Genomic DNA, 18,736 nt, shown 5'->3' with positions numbered 1-18,736 from the left:
TTATCAAATTAATTTGTTTTATCTGTTTTTATTTTGCATTTTTTATGTATTCATTTTATCTATTTTTATTTAATTAATTTTTTATTGATTTTATATTTTTTATTAATTTTATTGGATATATTTTATATAATATTGTATATTTACTTATTAATGTTTATTAAATATTTACATATTTATTTTAGATGATCTGTTTATTATTTGTTTTATAATTTATATTCATTTATAATTTAAATGATAAAATCTCCTAATTAAATAATAATTTAATGTTATTTATAAGTTATTTATTAACCTAATACTTTATTTTCCCTTTTTTATGCTGGATTTGTTTTGTTTTTATTTAAACTGCTGTTCTTCAAACCTAAACTGGTAAATGATTTTATTTTATTTCTTATCTAATTAATTTTTTATCTATTTTTATTTACTAGTATTTATTTTCATTTATTTACTTTTAATAAATTTTTACTAAACATTTATTTTTATGTATTAAATTTATTTATTGTCTTTCCTTCATCATTATTTATTCTGCACGTATTTATTGTTTGTGTATTTTCCTACACAGTAACTCATGCACGGTAAAACTACCATGACCCATTTTTTGGTTTATTTGGTGTGATCCCCTCCAGAAGCTGAACATTTCATCCCAACATCTGCTTCACCTTCAGCTCCTTTCTTACTCGGACTCACCTGTTCCAGAGATGACCACAAACACATCTTTGTGGAGAGCGTTTTCTATGCAGCTTCCAGGTTTCTGAGGGGTCACCATGGCGTTCAGCACCAGAGGCTCCTCCCTCATGTTCTGCTCCAGATATAAAGCAGGTAAATTAAATCTCATCACAGACGCTCCAGCTCTCACACAGCAAGCTGCAATTCCCTTTCTCACCACCAGGTGTCAGGCTTACACTGTTGTTGCTGAGAGACGCCGAGTCCTTGATGTCCAGCCTGGAGACGTTGTCCTGAAGCAGGCCAAACAGAGGGAGGTAGAGAGTGGCCAGCCTGGCTTGTTGGCTCTGGAATAACACGGATAAGGATGATCAATCAATCGATCCATCAGTCAGACTTTATGTGTACTTCACTTTTTATATAGTTTTCTAACTAAACATGAATTACAGGAATAACAGAAACAAACATTTATTCAAGAAAGGCATTAAAACAGATTAAAATGTGATTAACGAAAATAAAATAAATGCAAGAAGGTCACTGGTTGGGGGGCGTGGCCTTTCTGTTTGGGGGGGCGAGGCCTTTCTGTGTGGAGTTTGTGTGTTCTCTCCGTGTATGCGTGGGTTCTCTCCGGGTTCTCCGGCTTCCTCCCACCGTCCAAAGACATGATGTTAGGTTAACTGGTCTCTACTGGTGTGAGTGGTTGCTTGTCTCTCTGTGTGTGTCCAGGTGTACCTGCCTCCAGCTTCCCTGCAACCCTGAGCTGCACTAAGCAGGGAATGGATGAGCGGTAAAATAAATACAATAAAACAGAATCAAACAGGATAAGAAAGTTAAATAAATGTATTAAAACAAACAACAGAAGAATAAAAAAATAAAAAAAGAGGCACATAAATGAAATCTAGATGAAAATAAGTATAAGTTCAGACTAAAGCAGAAGATGGTTTTAAATAAAATTCTGAACGTTTCCTTCTGTCTTTCAGGAGGATTTTAGTTTGAACTTTGGGAATTATTAAAAACATTTTCTGTGAACCTGGGGCCGTTCAGATAAATACTCAAGACCAACAAGAGCCTTAAAGTCTGACAGGAAGTGGCTTCATCATCATGTCCAGGTCTAAATAGAGGTCTCTTAGCAACATAGTAGTGATGGTGATGTTTTTATGGTGAAATGTGATAAATAATGTTGTTATCATGGATCATTGTGGATTTACCAGATAGAGTCTCTGAATAAAACTACATTTAGTGGCTGGATTGTAAACCTCCTGGACGGGATAGAAATGCTGGAAAACTTCTGTAGATCATCTAAAGGGTAAAATATCCATCACATTTACCCACAGAGCTACACACCACCGCTCCTGGTGGAGGAGGAGGTGGAGCTCTGATGGAGGTTTAAGGGTTAAACACACATGGCGGTCCAGCAGCTGCAGGTCTTACCTTTGCAGCGTAGCGCTCGTCCAGCGTGTGTTTGATCATCAGTCCTTTGAGAACCTGGATGGCGGTCTGGCGAATCTCTCTGTACTCCTGAAGCGCCCCCCCCCACCTCTCTCAGCAGCAGCCCCACCAGGAAGTGGTTTCGGCAGAAGTCGTCGGTGAGGGAGTAGTCCAGCTGGAGATCTGCAGCAGACGACAGTCAGGACTCCTCACACGCACGTTACGTAAAACATGGAGTCGCTTTTACCTTGAAACCTCTGAATTCGGCCTTTTCCAAAGGGCATGGGCAGATTGAGAGGCACGTAGTGCTCATGGCTGCAGACCACCCGCAGGAACTCGAACTTAAACTCATACAACGTCTGGAAGAAAGAAGAGAAGTAACGTTTTAGAGCTTCATGTGGGGCAAGCCGATGGAAATCCGTAGGAAACCTTCACAGAGTCCAGGAACCTTCGGGTCTCCAGGCAGAAAGCAGTTCATGTAGTTATTGATCTGCTTGAAGACGAAGCCTCTGTCCAGGAAGGTGAAGCAGCGCTGAGGGAAACACAAACAAGCAGCTTCAGCTTCAGCTTTCCTAAAAGAACGGCAGCAACACGGAAGACGGAGGATTCTCCAACCTTGATGAAGACGGCCAGGCTGTGGTTGGCGTTGCGAGAAGCGTCCAGGTTGTCTTTGTATTTCTGGGTGATGTGCGGCATCAGCATGTTGACCAGCGTCTCCACAGCGTGGTGGAAGGAGGCGGAGAAACGCTGATTCCTGCACAGCTGAAGGACGGAGAGGAGGATGAGGAGGGAAGGCCTCGAGGAAGAGGAGCGGCGGCTGAAACGAACCTACCTTCACCTTCCCGCTCTCCATCAGGTAATGAGCCATCGACTTCACCAGAGCTTCAAAGAAATACCAAGAATGCTGCAAAAATAAGATGAAGTGGTCAGAGACCTTTTTTATTTTCTGTTTTTTTTATTATTAATCTTTTAATCCTTCATTCCAGCCTTTATATTTATTCCTTATGTTTTACAGTGTTTTTAATAACTGTAAGTAAATTTAGGTGTTGGGGTTAAATTCAGAAGACTTCAGCTGCTCATAACCGTGCACATTTTCAGGAGAAGGCGTCACTTTAATGCATCAGTGTTACCTTCTCATAGCAGCGACCCACAACCTGTCATGGCTTTGAAAGGTGAAGTTTTTGTTGGATTTTGCTTTTATACCCAACCTTGGCACCCTCACCAGTCCTTTTTAATCCAGGCTTGAGAAACACATTTCCTTCTGCTGCTCATCATCATATGGATTAATTTTTCTTCTCAGTTTTACCTTCAGCAGCTTGTTGCTTGTTAAGAAGTCTGTGGATGGCTTGAGGATGGCCGTCATGGCCTTGGCCAGCTCCTCGTGAACCGTTTTCACGCAGATGGAAGAATAAGGTTCGGGTTTTAACACAAACTGAGAGCAGAAACAGGAGGAAGGAGAAGCAGGTTAATTTAGGTCATGGACACGGTGAACAGCATCAGCGGAAATAGAAAAACACGGTTCTGCACCTTGACGTAAGATCTGAGGTAATGCTCGAGTCCTTCTTCGTGACACTGTGCAACCACATGCACCATGACTCTGGAACATATTAAAGTTAAACATTAAAGACAGAAACTTCATGTATTTTAACTCAGTGACGCCTCATTTATACGCTGATATAAAAACATACATGGAGCCTGTCAGGTATTAAAAGGAAACCAGATAAAACTGCTCGTTCTACAGAGGCATCGTGTGAAAAGAGGCCGACGTGGGCTTGCCTGGTGACGTTGACGGCCACGTCCTCATTCGTGGCTCTGGTCAGGACACAGAACAGCTGGTTGAGGATGGTGGGAAGAAAGTTGACCATCACATGACCTTCCATCGCATGAAGACTCTGCAAAGGGAAGGAAAAAGAAAGAGATTCTGAATGGAGGCAGATATTTGGACGAATGTAAGTTTCTTGGAGATGAACAGAAATGAATACCTTCAGGTATTTCACCAGCTCTCCCTCTGAAGCTGCTTCGGACGTCTCCATCCGCTGACAGTGGTGGAAGAAGTTGTACAAATGTTGATCCTGAAACATGTTTCTTTAATTAATATTACAAACTGATGTGTATTTTTACCCTTAAAACTACATGAGACAATTTACACTATTTCTGACTCACCAGGTTTCTTATTTACATAAAACCACATAAACCAGTCTGTAGCAGCTTTTAATCCCAGTATAAACCAGTCTGTAGCAGCTTTTAATCCCAGTATAAACCAGTCTGTAGCAGCTTTTAATCCCAGTATAAACCAGTCTGTAGCAGCTTTTAATCCCAGTATAAACCAGTCTGTAACAGCTTTTAATCCCAGTATAAACCAGTCTGTAGCAGCTTTTAATCCCAGTATAAACCAGTCTGTAACAACTTTTAATCCCAGTATAAACCAGTCTGTAGCAGCTTTTAATCCCAGTATAAACCAGTCTGTAGCAGCTTTTAATCCCAGTATAAACCAGTCTGTAGCAGCTTTTAATCCCAGTATAAACCAGTCTGTAACAGCTTTTAATCCCAGTATAAACCAGTCTGTAGCAGCTTTTAATCCCAGTATAAACCAGTCTGTAACAGCTTTTAATCCCAATATAAACCAGTCTGTAACAGCTTTTAATCCCAGTATAAACCAGTCTGTAGCAGCTTTTAATCCCAGTATAAACCAGTCTGTAACAGCTTTTAATCCCAGTATAAACCAGTCTGTAACAACTTTTAATCCCAGTATAAACCAGTCTGTAGCAGCTTTTAATCCCAGTATAAACCAGTCTGTAACAGCTTTTAATCCCAGTATAAACCAGTCTGTAGCAGCTTTTAATCCCAGTATAAACCAGTCTGTAACAGCTTTTAATCCCAGTATAAACCAGTCTGTAGCAGCTTTTAATCCCAGTATAAACCAGTCTGTAACAGCTTTTAATCCCAGTATAAACCAGTCTGTAGCAGCTTTTAATCCCAGTATAAACCAGTCTGTAACAGCTTTTAATCCCAGTATAAACAAGTCTGTAACAGCTTTTAATCCCAGTATAAACCAGTCTGTAGCAGCTTTTAATCCCAGTATAAACCAGTCTGTAACAGCTTTTAATCCCAGTATAAACCAGTCTGTAGCAGCTTTTAATCCCAGTATAAACCAGTCTGTAGCAGCTTTTAATCCCAGTATAAACCAGTCTGTAGCAGCTTTTAATCCCAGTATAAACCAGTCTGTAACAGCTTTTAATCCCAGTATAAACCAGTCTGTAACAGCTTTTAATCCCAGTATAAACCAGTCTGTAGCAGATTTTAATCCCAGTATAAACCAGTCTGTAACAGCTTTTAATCCCAGTATAAACCAGTCTGTAACAGCTTTTAATCCCAGTATAAACCAGTCTGTAGCAGCTTTTAATCCCAGTATAAACCAGTGTGTAGCAGCTGCTTTGTGGCGCCACCGTGCATCAGAAACGTCTTCTTGGCTTTATTCCAGCCATAGAGGAGCATTATTTTTCTTCTTTTCACACACACATAGAACTTTCTGCTCACTGGTTGATCTTTGGCTGCTCCTGATTGGACGTTACCGTCAATCTAAGCTCTCTGATTGGTGGAAAGTCTGACAGGAAGTGGCTTCATCATCATGTCCAGGTCTAAATAGAGGTCTCTTAGCAACATAGTAGTGATGGTGATGTTTTTATGGTGAAATGTGATAAATAAAGCTGTTATCATGGATCATTGTGGATTTACCAGATAGAGTCTCTGAATAAAACTACATTTAGTGGCTGGATTGTAAACCTCCTGGACGGGATAGAAATGCTGGAAAACTTCCGTAGATCAGCTAAAGGGTAAAATATCCATCACAGAGTTAAATAGTACCGGGCTTGAGACACTGGTGATGGTAGAAAAGACAGAGCTTGGGGAGATCTGCTGGGGATTTAAGGGTTAAAAAAACAATTCATAGTGTTGTGTTTAAGTTAGAGAACAACCTGCAGGTGAGATGAGTTCATACCTGAGTGTAAACAGTAGAAACGAGGTGGGTTGAGACTGTGAAGAGAGGTTTGCCTCCATCTACCCATTTAATCTCCAAACCCGACTGCTGGAACAACAAGCGGGAGTCAGCTCGGCTGAAAACAGTTAAAAATCAGCTGTCTTTGTTTTCAGATCACATGACCAGCGAGCTCACTGAACATGATGCAACATCTGTTCATGCATGACACACGTCTGTCGCATTGTGATGCAAATTCCCTGTAAACTAGTTAGAGGTGCATCAGAGAAATGACCGGGGGGGTCTGCAGTGTTTAATGGATTACAGCTTAAAACTGGTCCGGTCTTAAAGGCTGCGTTTGGTGTGTGAGCGTTGGATCTGCAGCAGGATCAGGAGGTCACAGGTCACACACAGACCTGAACTTGCTACTAATAAACACAAAAAATAAAGAAACCAGAATAATTTATTCATTTCTGAGGGGAAGCTCTTCTAACAAAGGAAAGAAAAGAAGAAAAGGAAGGAGGAAGAGGGAGAGGAATGCTGGCTGTTTCTACCTTGAGTCCATCCTGGAAGCTGAGGTATCCGGCAGGTAGATTAGCTGCAACAGAAAGTTGCTGTTCGTTCACGACGATTCTGCCGCCGTCTCTCAGCAGAGGAAGCCAAGCTGAACCCACTGAGGACAGAAAGCAGGTAAATCCACCACTTCCTGAAGAAGAAGCATTAAATCCAGACAGCAGCTGCCTACCAGGAGACTCCACCAGGTCCTTCTTCTTGCTGTTGCTGTCACAGCTGACATGATAGAAGGTGAAGAGGAGGTGGTGCTTCTCATGCAGCTGAGTCGGAAGCTCCATCTTTATCTGAAGGTTCAAACACAAGCAGAGTCTCAGAGGTTTGCTTCCTCCAGTGTAGACAAGACAAATATCCACAGAGGAGATAAAACATTCCATTTATATGAGTACCAGGAACAGATACCTGGAAGTAATCAGATTATTGTTATAATATGATCCTTTATAGGCACTTCTGAAAAACCGTACTAGAAAGATGGTTGTCTAGGTTTACCAGTCTGTTATCGTATTATGAGAAACTAACGTGGTGATGTCACTTCCTGTTATTTTAAAATTGTTTGGTGTTTGTGAAACATGGCAGGGCCTTTTTAGTGTTAGCTGCTGTATGTAGGATTCCAAAGTCTTAGCGTTAGATGCTAATGTGAGAGCCCGCGGTCTTAGCCGGTGATGTGGGAGCCCGCGGTCTTAGCGTTAGCTGCTAATGTTAGAGCCTGCGGTCATGGCGTTAGCTGCTAATGTGAGAGCCTGCAGTCTTGGCCTTAGCTGCCAATATGAGAGCCTACAGTTATAGCGCTAGCTGCTAATGTGAGAGCCCACGGTCTTGGCGTTAGCTGCTAATGTGAGAGCCCACGGTCTTGGCGTTAGCTGCTAATGTGAGAGCCCACGGTGTTGGCGTTAGCTGCTAATGTGAGAGCTAACAGTTATAGCGCTAGCTGCTAATGTGAGAGCCCACGGTCTTGGCGTTAGCTGCTAATGTGAGAGCCCATGGTCTTGGCGTTAGCTGCTAATGTGAGAGCCCATGGTCTTGGCGTTAGCTGCTAACGTGAGAGCCCGCGGTCTTGGCGTTAGCTGCTAATGTGAGAGCCCACGGTCTTGGCGTTAGCTGCTAATGTGAGAGCCCATGGTCTTGGCGTTAGCTGCTAATGTGAGAGCCCGCGGTCTTGGCGTTAGCTGCTAATGTGAGAGCCCGCGGTCTTGGCCTTAGCTGCCAATATGAGAGCCTACAGTTATAGCGCTAGCTGCTAATGTGAGAGCCCACGGTCTTGGCGTTAGCTGCTAACGTGAGAGCCCGCGGTCTTGGCGCTAGCTGCTAATGTGAGAGCCCACGGTCTTGGCGTTAGCTGCTAATGTGAGAGCCCCATGGTCTTGGCGTTAGCTGCTAATGTGAGAGGTAATAAGTAGGGAGATACATCAGGTACTGGGGAGAATTCTACATGTGTAAATCTGATTTCTCTTAATCAGATAATTGCAGTTTTGCTGTTTACATGATGATGAATTATGTGATAACTCCAGCAATCAGGTAATAATCCTATTTTGCGTGCATGGAAACGGATTCATTCTGTCTCACATTAGAACATCTACTGCAACATTGTTAGATTTTCCGTGACATTAATGAAAGTGAATGACGGGAGCATAAAAACCTCATCGTAGAACTCCGGGTTCTGCTGGTGGTGCAGGACGGCTGCAAACGCCTGCTTGGTGAATAAAGCCCCACCTGGACGACCATAGATGCACTGCAGCCCAGTCCAAACGTAGAGGACAGAAGAAGGAGGAGTGACAACTCTGACATGCAGTTATCACCAAGTGGTAAATAAATAATAATCAAGGGCAGATATGAGTAATCAGTGAGTCTAAAATGGCCAGGATAACAGAAAAATAGGAAATTATTACAGTTCCAGACCAAAACTGGACTTTTTAAGTTCGTCTAGACGTGTTAATCTAATCAGAATCTTACGAAATCAAAGATCTAAAAACCAGACGAACACAGACGCGTTCAGTTCTCCCATCAACAACTTCCTCCATCAGATGTGATTATACTAATATAATAATATTAAAAATATCAATGTCAATCCAAATGTACAGGTCAGTGTAACAAATAGAAAAATACGTTTTTAAATTAAAAAAATGGAAAACAATAAAAAAAAAAACAGAAAACATCTGTACTTTAGACTCTAATTTGTACTTCGACCAAATTTACTTATAATTATATGAAAATTAAATAAATACAGAAAAAATTAAGAAATATTGGAATAATATAAACTGTATTTAAATATGAAAGAAATGAAGAACAACTCATTTATAAAGATAAATAATATGAAAATAGATTAAAAAAACTTTCTAAACTGCAGCTGTAACATCACTGAGGAAGCCGGAAAGGGCTCAACATCCCGGTAAATCCACCTTCAGCGACTCGGCCTCGTCCTCATCCGAGTCCTTGAATTCGATGCAAACAGCGATATTTCTGGCCTGCAGGCAGAAAAACACAGCGGGTCGGATTCAGCCTCAGGACAGGAAACAGCTCAGGTCCACATTAAGATCCTTAAAATAAAAGACGGAACATAATACACATAACACAGAATATACTTTAATAATATTTTAATAATGTATGAATAAAATCCAGAATGAGCTGGAGGCCACTGCCTGTTGTCTCATTGGCAGTTTATATGTACATATATACACATACCGATTTAGTCCACATCTCTACATCTTTAATCGTATGTGTTTTATTTAATTACCCCCTCCAGTGAGGGGTACTCCGGGAGTGCCGGACCCGCTTGTACGAGCTGTTCGGTCCCTGTACGACCGGTGTCAGAGCTTGGTCCGCATCGCCGGCAGTAAATCAGAATCGTTTCCAGTGCGGGTTGGACTCCGCCAAGGCTGCCCTTTGTCACCGATTCTGTTCATAACTTTTATGGACAGAATTTCTAGATGCAGCCGAGGTGTTGAGGAGATCCAGTTCGGTGGCCTCAGGATTGGGTCTCTGCTCTTTGCGGATGATGTAGTTCTGTTGACTTCATCGGGCCGTGATCTTCAGCTCTCACTGGAGCGATTCGCAGCCGAGTGTGAAGCAGCTGGGATGAGAATCAGCACTTCCAAGTCCGAGACCATGGTCCTCAGCCGGAAAAGGGTGGAGTGCTCTCTCCGGGTCTGCAATAGGGTCCTGCCCCAAGTGGAGGAGTTCACGTATTTCGGGGTCTTGTACAGGAGTGATGGTAGGATGGAACGGGAGATGGACAGGTGGATCGGTGCGGCATCCGCAGTGATGCGGACTCTGCATCGGTCTGTCGTGGTGAAGGAGCTGAGCCAAAAGGCAAAGCTCTGGGTTTACCGGTCGATCTACGTTCCTACCCTCACCTATGGCCACGAGCTGTGGGCATCTGGTTAGGATGCCTCCTGGACGCCTCCCTGCTGAGGTGTTCCGGCCACGTCCCACCGGAAAGAGGCCCCGGGGAAGACCCAGGACACGCTGGAGGGACTACATCTCTCGGCTGGCCTGGGAACACCTCGGGATCCCTCCGGATGAGCTGGTGAATGTGGCCGGGGAGAGGGAAGTCTGGGTTTCCCTGCTTAGGCAGCTGCCCCTGTGACCCGACTCCGGATAAGCGGCAGAAAATGGATGGATAATATTCTTTTATAAAATTAATTCTTTACAAAAATGCACAATGAAATTAAGCTGCACTGTGAGGATATGGGTTCATGCCTTATAATTAACACAAATAAACATAAAAACTGATCATGCATCAACATTCACTCCTCCAACATACATCCATTCAACCGTATGGTGGCACTAAAGGACGCAGAGGTCAGTAGAAGAAAGTAAAACTGAATAAATGTTCCACATAATAAATGTTTTTTACACCCTTGTTAAACAAACCTTTGCAAAAGATTTCTGCCCGTCATATTTGAGGTGTTTTGGGTAGACGTAGAGGTGGTTTTTGTAGATGGTGAAGGGCTGGGAGCACTTCGCGATGCAGGGGACGAACTCCTCCACCTCCAAGAGAGCGCTGCCCGGTCCGCTGGCATCAAAGTTCCTCACAGGGATGTAGGAGGACGTGATGCAGTCTGCAAGCAGCGCACACCGATCAATAAGTCTGCTTCTTACAAACACATGGCCAGAAGTGAGGGAGTAAATATTTACTGCTTCCATCCGGAGCCACGCTATCAATAGTCACGTCCAAGTTCCCCAAGAGGACGGGGAGTTTGGCCATTTTCTCCGGTCTGTAGGAAAAAACAAAGTTCTTTTATAAACGGACCAAAGCAAGTAAAGAGGGGTGAAGCAGAGTGGGGGGGTCATACTTTCTGAAGTCAGTAAGTAGTTTGAACATGTCCTCGTCGGACAGCTTGCTGCTGTCCTGTCTGAACAGAGCTGAGAAACGAGTGTTTTTATCCAGAGTTCCTGAAGCGTCTTTAAACACCGGCCTAGACAGACAGAAGAAGAAGAAACCACTGGATTTACTGAGCAGGATAGTTTGATCATGCTGGTTTTAATAGGCATGTCTTTTCCTCTCAAATCTTCTGCTCCATTTCTGTTTAAACCAGGGCTGTCAAATGATTAAAAATTTAATCTGATTAATCACAGCTTACAAATTAATCGGGATTGATGATGTGTCAAAATTATTGTAGTAAAAAAGATGTCCACCAGGGGGCAGAAGACTAGGCTCAGGTTGTGTTTGGCAGGATTTTCAAGTGATGCAAAAACTATATGAATCAGATAGATCCATACGGAATTAAAGATTTAATATTAACAGTTTACAGAATTTTTAGGTATGAAGGTAACAGTTTTCAGTGGGTTCAAATGTAAACAGCTGACAGGAAACACAAACTTAACTGTCAATAAACTACAAATCGGAAAGGATGGGGCCTAAAACGGTTCCCTGAGGGCCTCCTGTTCATTTTATCAATAAAAAACTTCAAATTTTTGATCATGACAGAGCCACAAATATGAATCCAACCATCATGGTGCTTCTTAGACAGGTTAAAGTTTCTATAAGTTTTCTTAATCAAATACATATTTTCTGTTGAAGAGATATTTTCTAACGTCTGCAGCAAAAGGATGTGAATATTGGTTTGTGTCTAAGTAATGGATTTATAATCAATCTGGACAGTATTCCCAGCTTAAACTGGTTTTTATCACAGCCGCTCTGCTGTAAACGTGTTTCAGACCTGGCAGCCCAGGCGAACGGCATTCTGTACTGTCCCAGTCTGCTGCACGCTGTCCTGGCATTCTTCTGCACCTTTTGAGCCACCTGGAAAAAAGACCTGATTAATTCTGTGGTCTAGTGACAACATAAGGTGAAGACTCTTCCTCCTTCTGTGCGGACCTTTGTAGAGTCCGAGCTCTTCATATATGGTTCGGTGCAGTGGGTGATCCCTCCTTGCAGGACCTTCTCTATTCTAGCCACCAGGAAGATCTCCGGATGGGGGCAAGTAACAGAGAACACCCCCTGTTTGGGGTACAGAAGAGCCTGGTGGGGGAGTCCAGTAGCTAGCCTGTGGCTTCCTAGAGGATCATCGTTGCTGCTGCCGTTGATCTGCAGGTCCGGCCCACTACCATGGCTGTACACCATCTGTCGGACCAAAGGGTGGTTCAGATCCACGTGGAAGTCGGCCGAGATCTTCCTGCTGTTCTGGACATCAAACAGGGACAAGACCAAGAAGAAAGGCTCTACCTTTGGTGGAAAAGAAGAGGAAAGGAAATGTTTTTAAATCAAATTGAAAGCATGAAAACATGAGATCCATGAGATCCTAGAGTCCAGTAGATGTTAGCAAACGCCAGGAAGCAGCAATGCTAGCATGTAGCAATGCTAGCATGTAGCAATGCTAGCAGTTAGCATAGCAACATGATGGAGAAACTCAGCTGAAAGACTCCACCAAGCATCGGCATCCAAACCAAACACAGTTCAGACCCCAGCAGTTTTATAGGAATGTAGAAACCAGGAGAACATCTTGGTCCATGTTAGAGCTTCTGATCATTTCTCCACACAAACCAGGAGTCACATGACAGCAGAGACTCTGCTGGTTCCAGAGACGTCTGTCTCACCACGGTGGGACAGAAACTCTGGAGCTAGCAGCCAGAACCAGAAACCAGGTCTTACTGTTGCTGTTTGTGGTGAAAAGTTTGATTCCAGCTCTAAAAACTCTGCTAATGTTTCGCCTGTGACTCTGACTTTGTTTGACATGAATTATGAAGGTCCTGCTGGTTTCCATGGAGATGAAGGAGGTTTTATAGTGAAGGACTCTGTAAGCTTGGGGTTTGCTTCTTTCTGGAACATTATTGGTTTCTCCGTAGTGAGTTTGGATGTTACACCTTTATTCTCTGGACTGTGATTGGTCGATAGAGGTGTCCATCATGTAAGTCAACCAACAAGTATCCAAGTTATTTTCTAAGAGTGAAATATAGTACTCATTACTCATTCCTGGGATTATTTACTCATTCCTAGGATTACTTTACTCATACTAGGATTATTTACTCATTCCTAGGATTAATTTACTCATTCCCTAGGACAATTTTACTAATTCCTAGGATTATTTACTCATTCCTAGGATTAATTTACTCATTCCCTAGGACTACTTTACTCATTCCTAGGATTACTTTACTCATTCCTAGGATTATTTACTCATTCCTAGGACTACTTTACTCATTCCTAGGACTACTTTACTCATTCCTAGGATTATTTTCTCATTCTTAGGACTACTTTACTCATTCCTAGGATTACTTTACTCATTTCTAGGACTACTTTACTTATTCCTTGGATTATTTTACTCATTCCTAGGACTACTTTACTCATTCCTAGGATTACTTTACTCATTCCTAGGACTACTTTACTCATTCCTAGGATTACTTTACTCATTCCAAGGACTACTTTACTCATTCCTAGGACTACTTTACTCATTCCTAGGATTACTTTACTCATTCCTAGGACTACTTTACTCATTCCTAGGATTACTTTACTCATTCCTAGGACTACTTTACTCATTCCTAGGACTACTTTACTCATTTCTAGGACTACTTTACTCATTCCTAGTATTATTTACTCATTTCTAGGATTACTTTACTCATTCCTAGGACTACTTTACTCATTCCTAGGACTACTTTACTCATTCCTAGGATTATTTACTCATTCCTAGGACTACTTTACTCATTCCTAGGACTACTTTACTCATTCCTAGGATTATATACTCATTCCTAGGACTACTTTACTCATTCCTAGGACTACTTTACTCATTCCTAGGACTACTTTACTCATTCCTAGGATTATTTACACATTTCTAGGATTACTTTACTCATTCCTAGGATTATTTACTCATTCCTAGGATTACTTTACTCATTCCTAGGACTACTTCACTCATTCCTAGGACTACTTTACTCATTCCTAGGATTACTTTACTCATTCCTAGGATTATTTACTCATTTCTAGGACTACTTTACTCATTCCTAGGATTATATACTCATTCCTAGGACTACTTTACTCATTCCTAGGACTACTTTACTCATTCCTAGGACTACTTTACTCATTCCTAGGATTATTTACACATTTCTAGGATTACTTTACTCATTCCTAGGATTATTTACTCATTCCTAGGATTATTTTACTCATTCCTAGGACTACTTCACTCATTCCTAGGACTACTTTACTCATTCCTAGGATTACTTTACTCATTCCTAGGACTACTTTACTCATTCCTAGGATTAGTTTACTCATTCCTAGGATTATATACTCATTCCGAGGACTACTTCACTCATTCCTAGGATTACTTTACTCATTCCTAGGACTACTTTACTCATTCCTAGGACTACTTTACTCATTCCTAGGATTACTTTACTCATTCCATGGACTACTTTACTCATTCCTAGGACTACTTCACTCATTCCTAGGACTACTTTACTCATTCCTAGGATTATTTACTCATTCCTAGGACTACTTTACTCATTCCTAGGATTATTTTACTCATTCCTAGGACTACTTTACTCATTCCTAGGATTACTTTACTCATTCCTAGGACTACTTTACTCATTCCTAGGACTACTTCACTCATTCCTAGGATTACTTTACTCATTCCTAGGACTACTTTACTCATTCCTAGGATTACTTTACTCATTCCTAGGACTACTTTACTCATTCCTAGGACTACTTTACTCATTTCTAGGACTACTTTACTCCTTCCTAGGGTTATTTACTCATTTCTAGGATTACTTTACTCATTCCTAGGACTACTTTACTCATTCCTAGGACTACTTTACTCATTCCTAGGACTACTTTACTCATTCCTAGGATTACTTGACTCATTCCAAGGACTACTTTACTCATTCCTAGGACTACTTTACTCATTCCTAGGATCACTTTACTCATTCCTAGGACTACTTTACTCATTCCTAGGATTACTTTACTCATTCCTAGGACTACTTTACTCATTCCTAGGACTACTTTACTCATTCCTAGGATTATATACTCATTCCTAGGACTACTTTACTCATTCCTAGGATTATTTACTCATTTCTAGGACTACTTTACTCATTCCTAGGATTATTTACTCATTCCTAGGATTACTTTACTCATTCCTAGGACTACTTTACTCATTCCTAGGATTAATTTACTCATTCCTAGGTGAACGGGGCAGCTCTTCTCTGGCTTCCACTGAAAGTAATGTGGTTTTCTTTTAGATAACTTTTTCATGTTCTACTGTATTCCAGGTAAATTTACTCTGATAGTAACGCGTATCCTGATTCTGACTTTTCTGTAGTAATCTCATGTCTCAGCTTTCTGTAGAGACCAGGATTATACATCCAGCCCAGCTAGTTATGGAGATATTCATTTATTTAGTTGGGTTTGTTTCAGACAGCAGGCAGGAAACTAGACCTTGTATGAAGATGTTTAGCAGCCAAACACAGTTATTACTGATGCACTTCTCATATTTCATCTGAATCAAATATACCATGGATGTTATCGTCCTCCCATCCACTCTTTCCAGTCTGGGTTTTTATTAATGGCTTTGAGTGAGTGCCTGTATGTGTGAACAGCTGGAAGCTAACAGCCGAGTTCCTCTGCTAAGCGTTAAAGACGCTCTCCTTCCACAGATGCAGAGACGGCAAGAGACCTGGTGGGAGGCCCAGGCTTGGTGTCATGGTAACAGCTGGTTCTGATGGGGGGTGGGACGTCTAAACTGTCTGTGATCTTCTTAACTGATTTAAACCTCGCTCTAGTTTGCCAAAAGCACGATTCCCAGGATAATGTTGGAAAAGCTCCAACACTCGTTCCTGCTCTGAAACATGACGCGGACGTACGTTTGTTGTCGGCCCGTCGTCGTTTTCGGCCACGCAGCCCTGCAGGTTGAAGGACAGGTTGTGGCAGCTGACCAGAACTCTCTTTCCAAACTTCTCCTCGAACTGACGCACATCCGGCTCGATGCTGGAAAAGTCCAGTTTCTGCAGAAACAAGCGCTGCTTTAAAAATCCAGAAATAAAAGCAACTCCAACATGATGCAGGATTAACTCGTCACCTGTGTGTCGGGATCCAGAGTGAACAGCTTGAGCCGAGCTTCGCTCCTCATTTTGGATTCAGTGTCTCGGGAAGTCTGTTAGAGACGGAAAAAGACAGGAGCAGAAAAACTCCAGCCGACGGATCAATAATAAACATCATTCTGTCCATGTCAGGACGCTGAATACAGAATAATCCAGTCAGAGAATCTGTAGATATTTTTTATTAGCTTTGATTTAATCTTATGCATTTATTTTTATACAATTAATTTTTAATTTATAATTATTTTTTTATTTTTATTAATTTATTTTAAGTTTATTTGCACTTGTTTTATTCCAGTCTGTCATTTTTTTCTGTATTTATTTTCTATTTACATCATTTTAAATAAATTCTGGCTTTAAGGGATTAATTTCTCCTTTTCTAAAATGTATTTTTACTCCTGAGTAATAATCCTATTTTCACTGCCAGAATATAAAACATGCAGCGTTTACTATTAACAAATTGGATTTTATGCATTAAGCTGCTCTACACACACCAACTTCAACCTCCTGATTTACACCAACCATCCCCTTCATCAGGTCCACCTTCTAGTACCGGGTCGTCCTCTTCATCAGGTCCACCTTCTAGTACCGGGTCGTCCTCTTCATCGGGTCCACCTTCTAGTACCGGGTCGTCCTCTTCATCAGGTCCACCTTCTAGAACCATTACGTCCTCTTCATCAGGACCACCTTCTAGTACCGGGCCGTCGTCCTCATCAGGACCACCTTCTAGTACCGGGCCGTCGTCCTCATCAGGACCACCTTCTAGTACCGGGTCGTCCTCTTCATCAGGACCACCTTCTAGTACCGGGTCCTCCTCTTCATCAGGACCACCTTCTAGTACCGGGTCGGACCTTTTTAATCCTGGTGTGATAGATGAAGCAGGTGGTGGAAACCTTCCTCAGAGGTTTTCTCCATATTGACATGACAGCATCACACAGTTGCTGCAGGTTTGTCGGCTGCATCCATGATGAGAATCTCCCGTTCCACCACATCCCAAAGCTGCTCTACTGGACTGAGATCTGGTGGCTGTGGAGGCTGTTGGAGTCCAGTGAACTCATCGTCATGTTCTAGAAAGCAGGTGGAGATGATCTGAGCTTTGTGACATGGTGCATTATCCTGCTGGAAGTAGCATCAGAAGATGCTCCACTGTGGTCATAAAGGGATGGACATGGTCAGCAACAATACTCAGGTAGGCTGTGCTGGTTAAACCAGGCCACGCTGGTACTAAGGGGCCCAAAGTGGACCAAGATGATGGATGGATCCATGTTTTCATGATGTTTCTGAGCCTAGCATCTGAATGTGGAGCTGAAATGGAGACTCATCAGACCAGCAACGTTTCTCCATCTTCTATTGTCCAGTGTTGGTGAGTGTGTGTGAATTGTAGCCTCAGTTTCCTGTTCTTAGCTGGCAGGAGGCACCCGGTGTGTCTTCTGCTGCTGGAGCCCATCTGCTTCCAGGCTGGACGTGTTGTGTGTTCAGAGATGATGTTCTGCAGACTTTGGTAGGATCCAGTGCTTATTGGACTTCCTGTTTTCTTTCTGTCATCTCCAACCTGTCTGCTCGTTCTCTTCTGACCTCTGACATGAACCAGACACTCTGGCCCAGACAACCATCTTCACATGACTAGATGCTGCCATGTGATTGGCTGATCAGATTTTAGTGTTAACAGGAAGTTCAACAGGTGGAGCTGATGAAGTGGACCAAAATAATTTATTAATTTATTGGAAACACACCAACTAAAGTATATATTTAGTTATATTTTTATCCTCTTAAAGCCAGTTTTCCTCCTCTCAGCAGTGATGTTTTCTGTCGGTCGGCAGCCGTTTTTCCTGTTTGGTGAAGAGCAGTGAAACACCACATTTTGGCTACCAGCGCCAGAAACATCCTGCTTTCTGTGTTTGTGTTCAGACTGCCACGTTACACTGCTGCGTCGGCCACGTCTGGCTCCTACATTCAGACCAAACACATTAAACCAGATGTTTGTTTGCTTGAAAGGAAAATGTGGTTGCAGAAAATACAGCCGCTTAGGACCGTTTCCATGTAATATCTTGAGACTAACACAATGTTGACATGGATTATAAAAAGCCTACCTGAAAGGTGTCCTGAAAGCTTCCAGAGGAAAGGTCTGTTTTTCCGTGTTCCTCATCTGTTAGAGAAATCATCCGTTAGCTGTGGCTGCTACATGAAAACATAATGAAGTGTTGCCTTTCCATGAAAAGAAGGATAAAAAACAGAGGAAAAATACTGGTGACGAAGTCTGTAAAGCATGGACCTTCACCAGGAAGGAACCCAGAAGATAATCATCCCTTTGAGAGAGAACAAGCTCACATCTGCACAACAAGGCAAACAGATGCAAACCCAACACACCATCGTGCAGGTCGCCGTTCCTCTTCTCCTGCATGGCCTGCTCAAAGCTGCTGTGGAGGATCCTGTTGAGGGTCCCGATCCACTCGTCCATCTCCGCCTCGCCGTCTGCCGCCAGCAGGAAGGTACTCTTGTCCTGCATCTTCAGCTCAAACGCAAAGCGACGCACTTTGCTGTTCTACAGGAACGTAAATGCAAACGTGGTTTCATTCACAGAAGGTCTGTTTA

General features: G+C 42.3%; 1 protein-coding gene across 1 annotated transcript in view; it reads right to left on the bottom strand.

Moving 5' to 3' along the window:
* LOC121635868 (dedicator of cytokinesis protein 9-like) overlaps positions 1-18,736 on the bottom strand; it is a 73,829-nt gene that overhangs the window by 23,441 nt on the left and 31,652 nt on the right. Inside the window, 26 exon segments of the mRNA XM_041979234.1 lie at positions 685-796; positions 900-1,007; positions 2,092-2,193; positions 2,195-2,271; positions 2,336-2,447; positions 2,537-2,620; positions 2,704-2,850; positions 2,921-2,992; positions 3,395-3,520; positions 3,616-3,685; positions 3,865-3,980; positions 4,071-4,160; positions 6,086-6,169; positions 6,616-6,734; positions 6,807-6,918; positions 8,268-8,360; positions 9,028-9,093; positions 10,502-10,689; positions 10,766-10,845; positions 10,924-11,046; positions 11,791-11,873; positions 11,949-12,296; positions 15,911-16,051; positions 16,126-16,200; positions 18,235-18,290; positions 18,512-18,686. Coding sequence (XP_041835168.1) covers positions 685-796; positions 900-1,007; positions 2,092-2,193; positions 2,195-2,271; positions 2,336-2,447; positions 2,537-2,620; positions 2,704-2,850; positions 2,921-2,992; positions 3,395-3,520; positions 3,616-3,685; positions 3,865-3,980; positions 4,071-4,160; positions 6,086-6,169; positions 6,616-6,734; positions 6,807-6,918; positions 8,268-8,360; positions 9,028-9,093; positions 10,502-10,689; positions 10,766-10,845; positions 10,924-11,046; positions 11,791-11,873; positions 11,949-12,296; positions 15,911-16,051; positions 16,126-16,200; positions 18,235-18,290; positions 18,512-18,686 — 2,959 coding nt within the window.

This window comes from Melanotaenia boesemani, chromosome 24 (genome assembly GCF_017639745.1).
Source record: "Melanotaenia boesemani isolate fMelBoe1 chromosome 24, fMelBoe1.pri, whole genome shotgun sequence".
NCBI classification, from domain to species: domain Eukaryota; kingdom Metazoa; phylum Chordata; class Actinopteri; order Atheriniformes; family Melanotaeniidae; genus Melanotaenia; species Melanotaenia boesemani.
The sequence above is the reverse complement of the archived record's forward strand: the minus strand, read 5'-3'. Positions and strand labels throughout refer to the sequence as shown.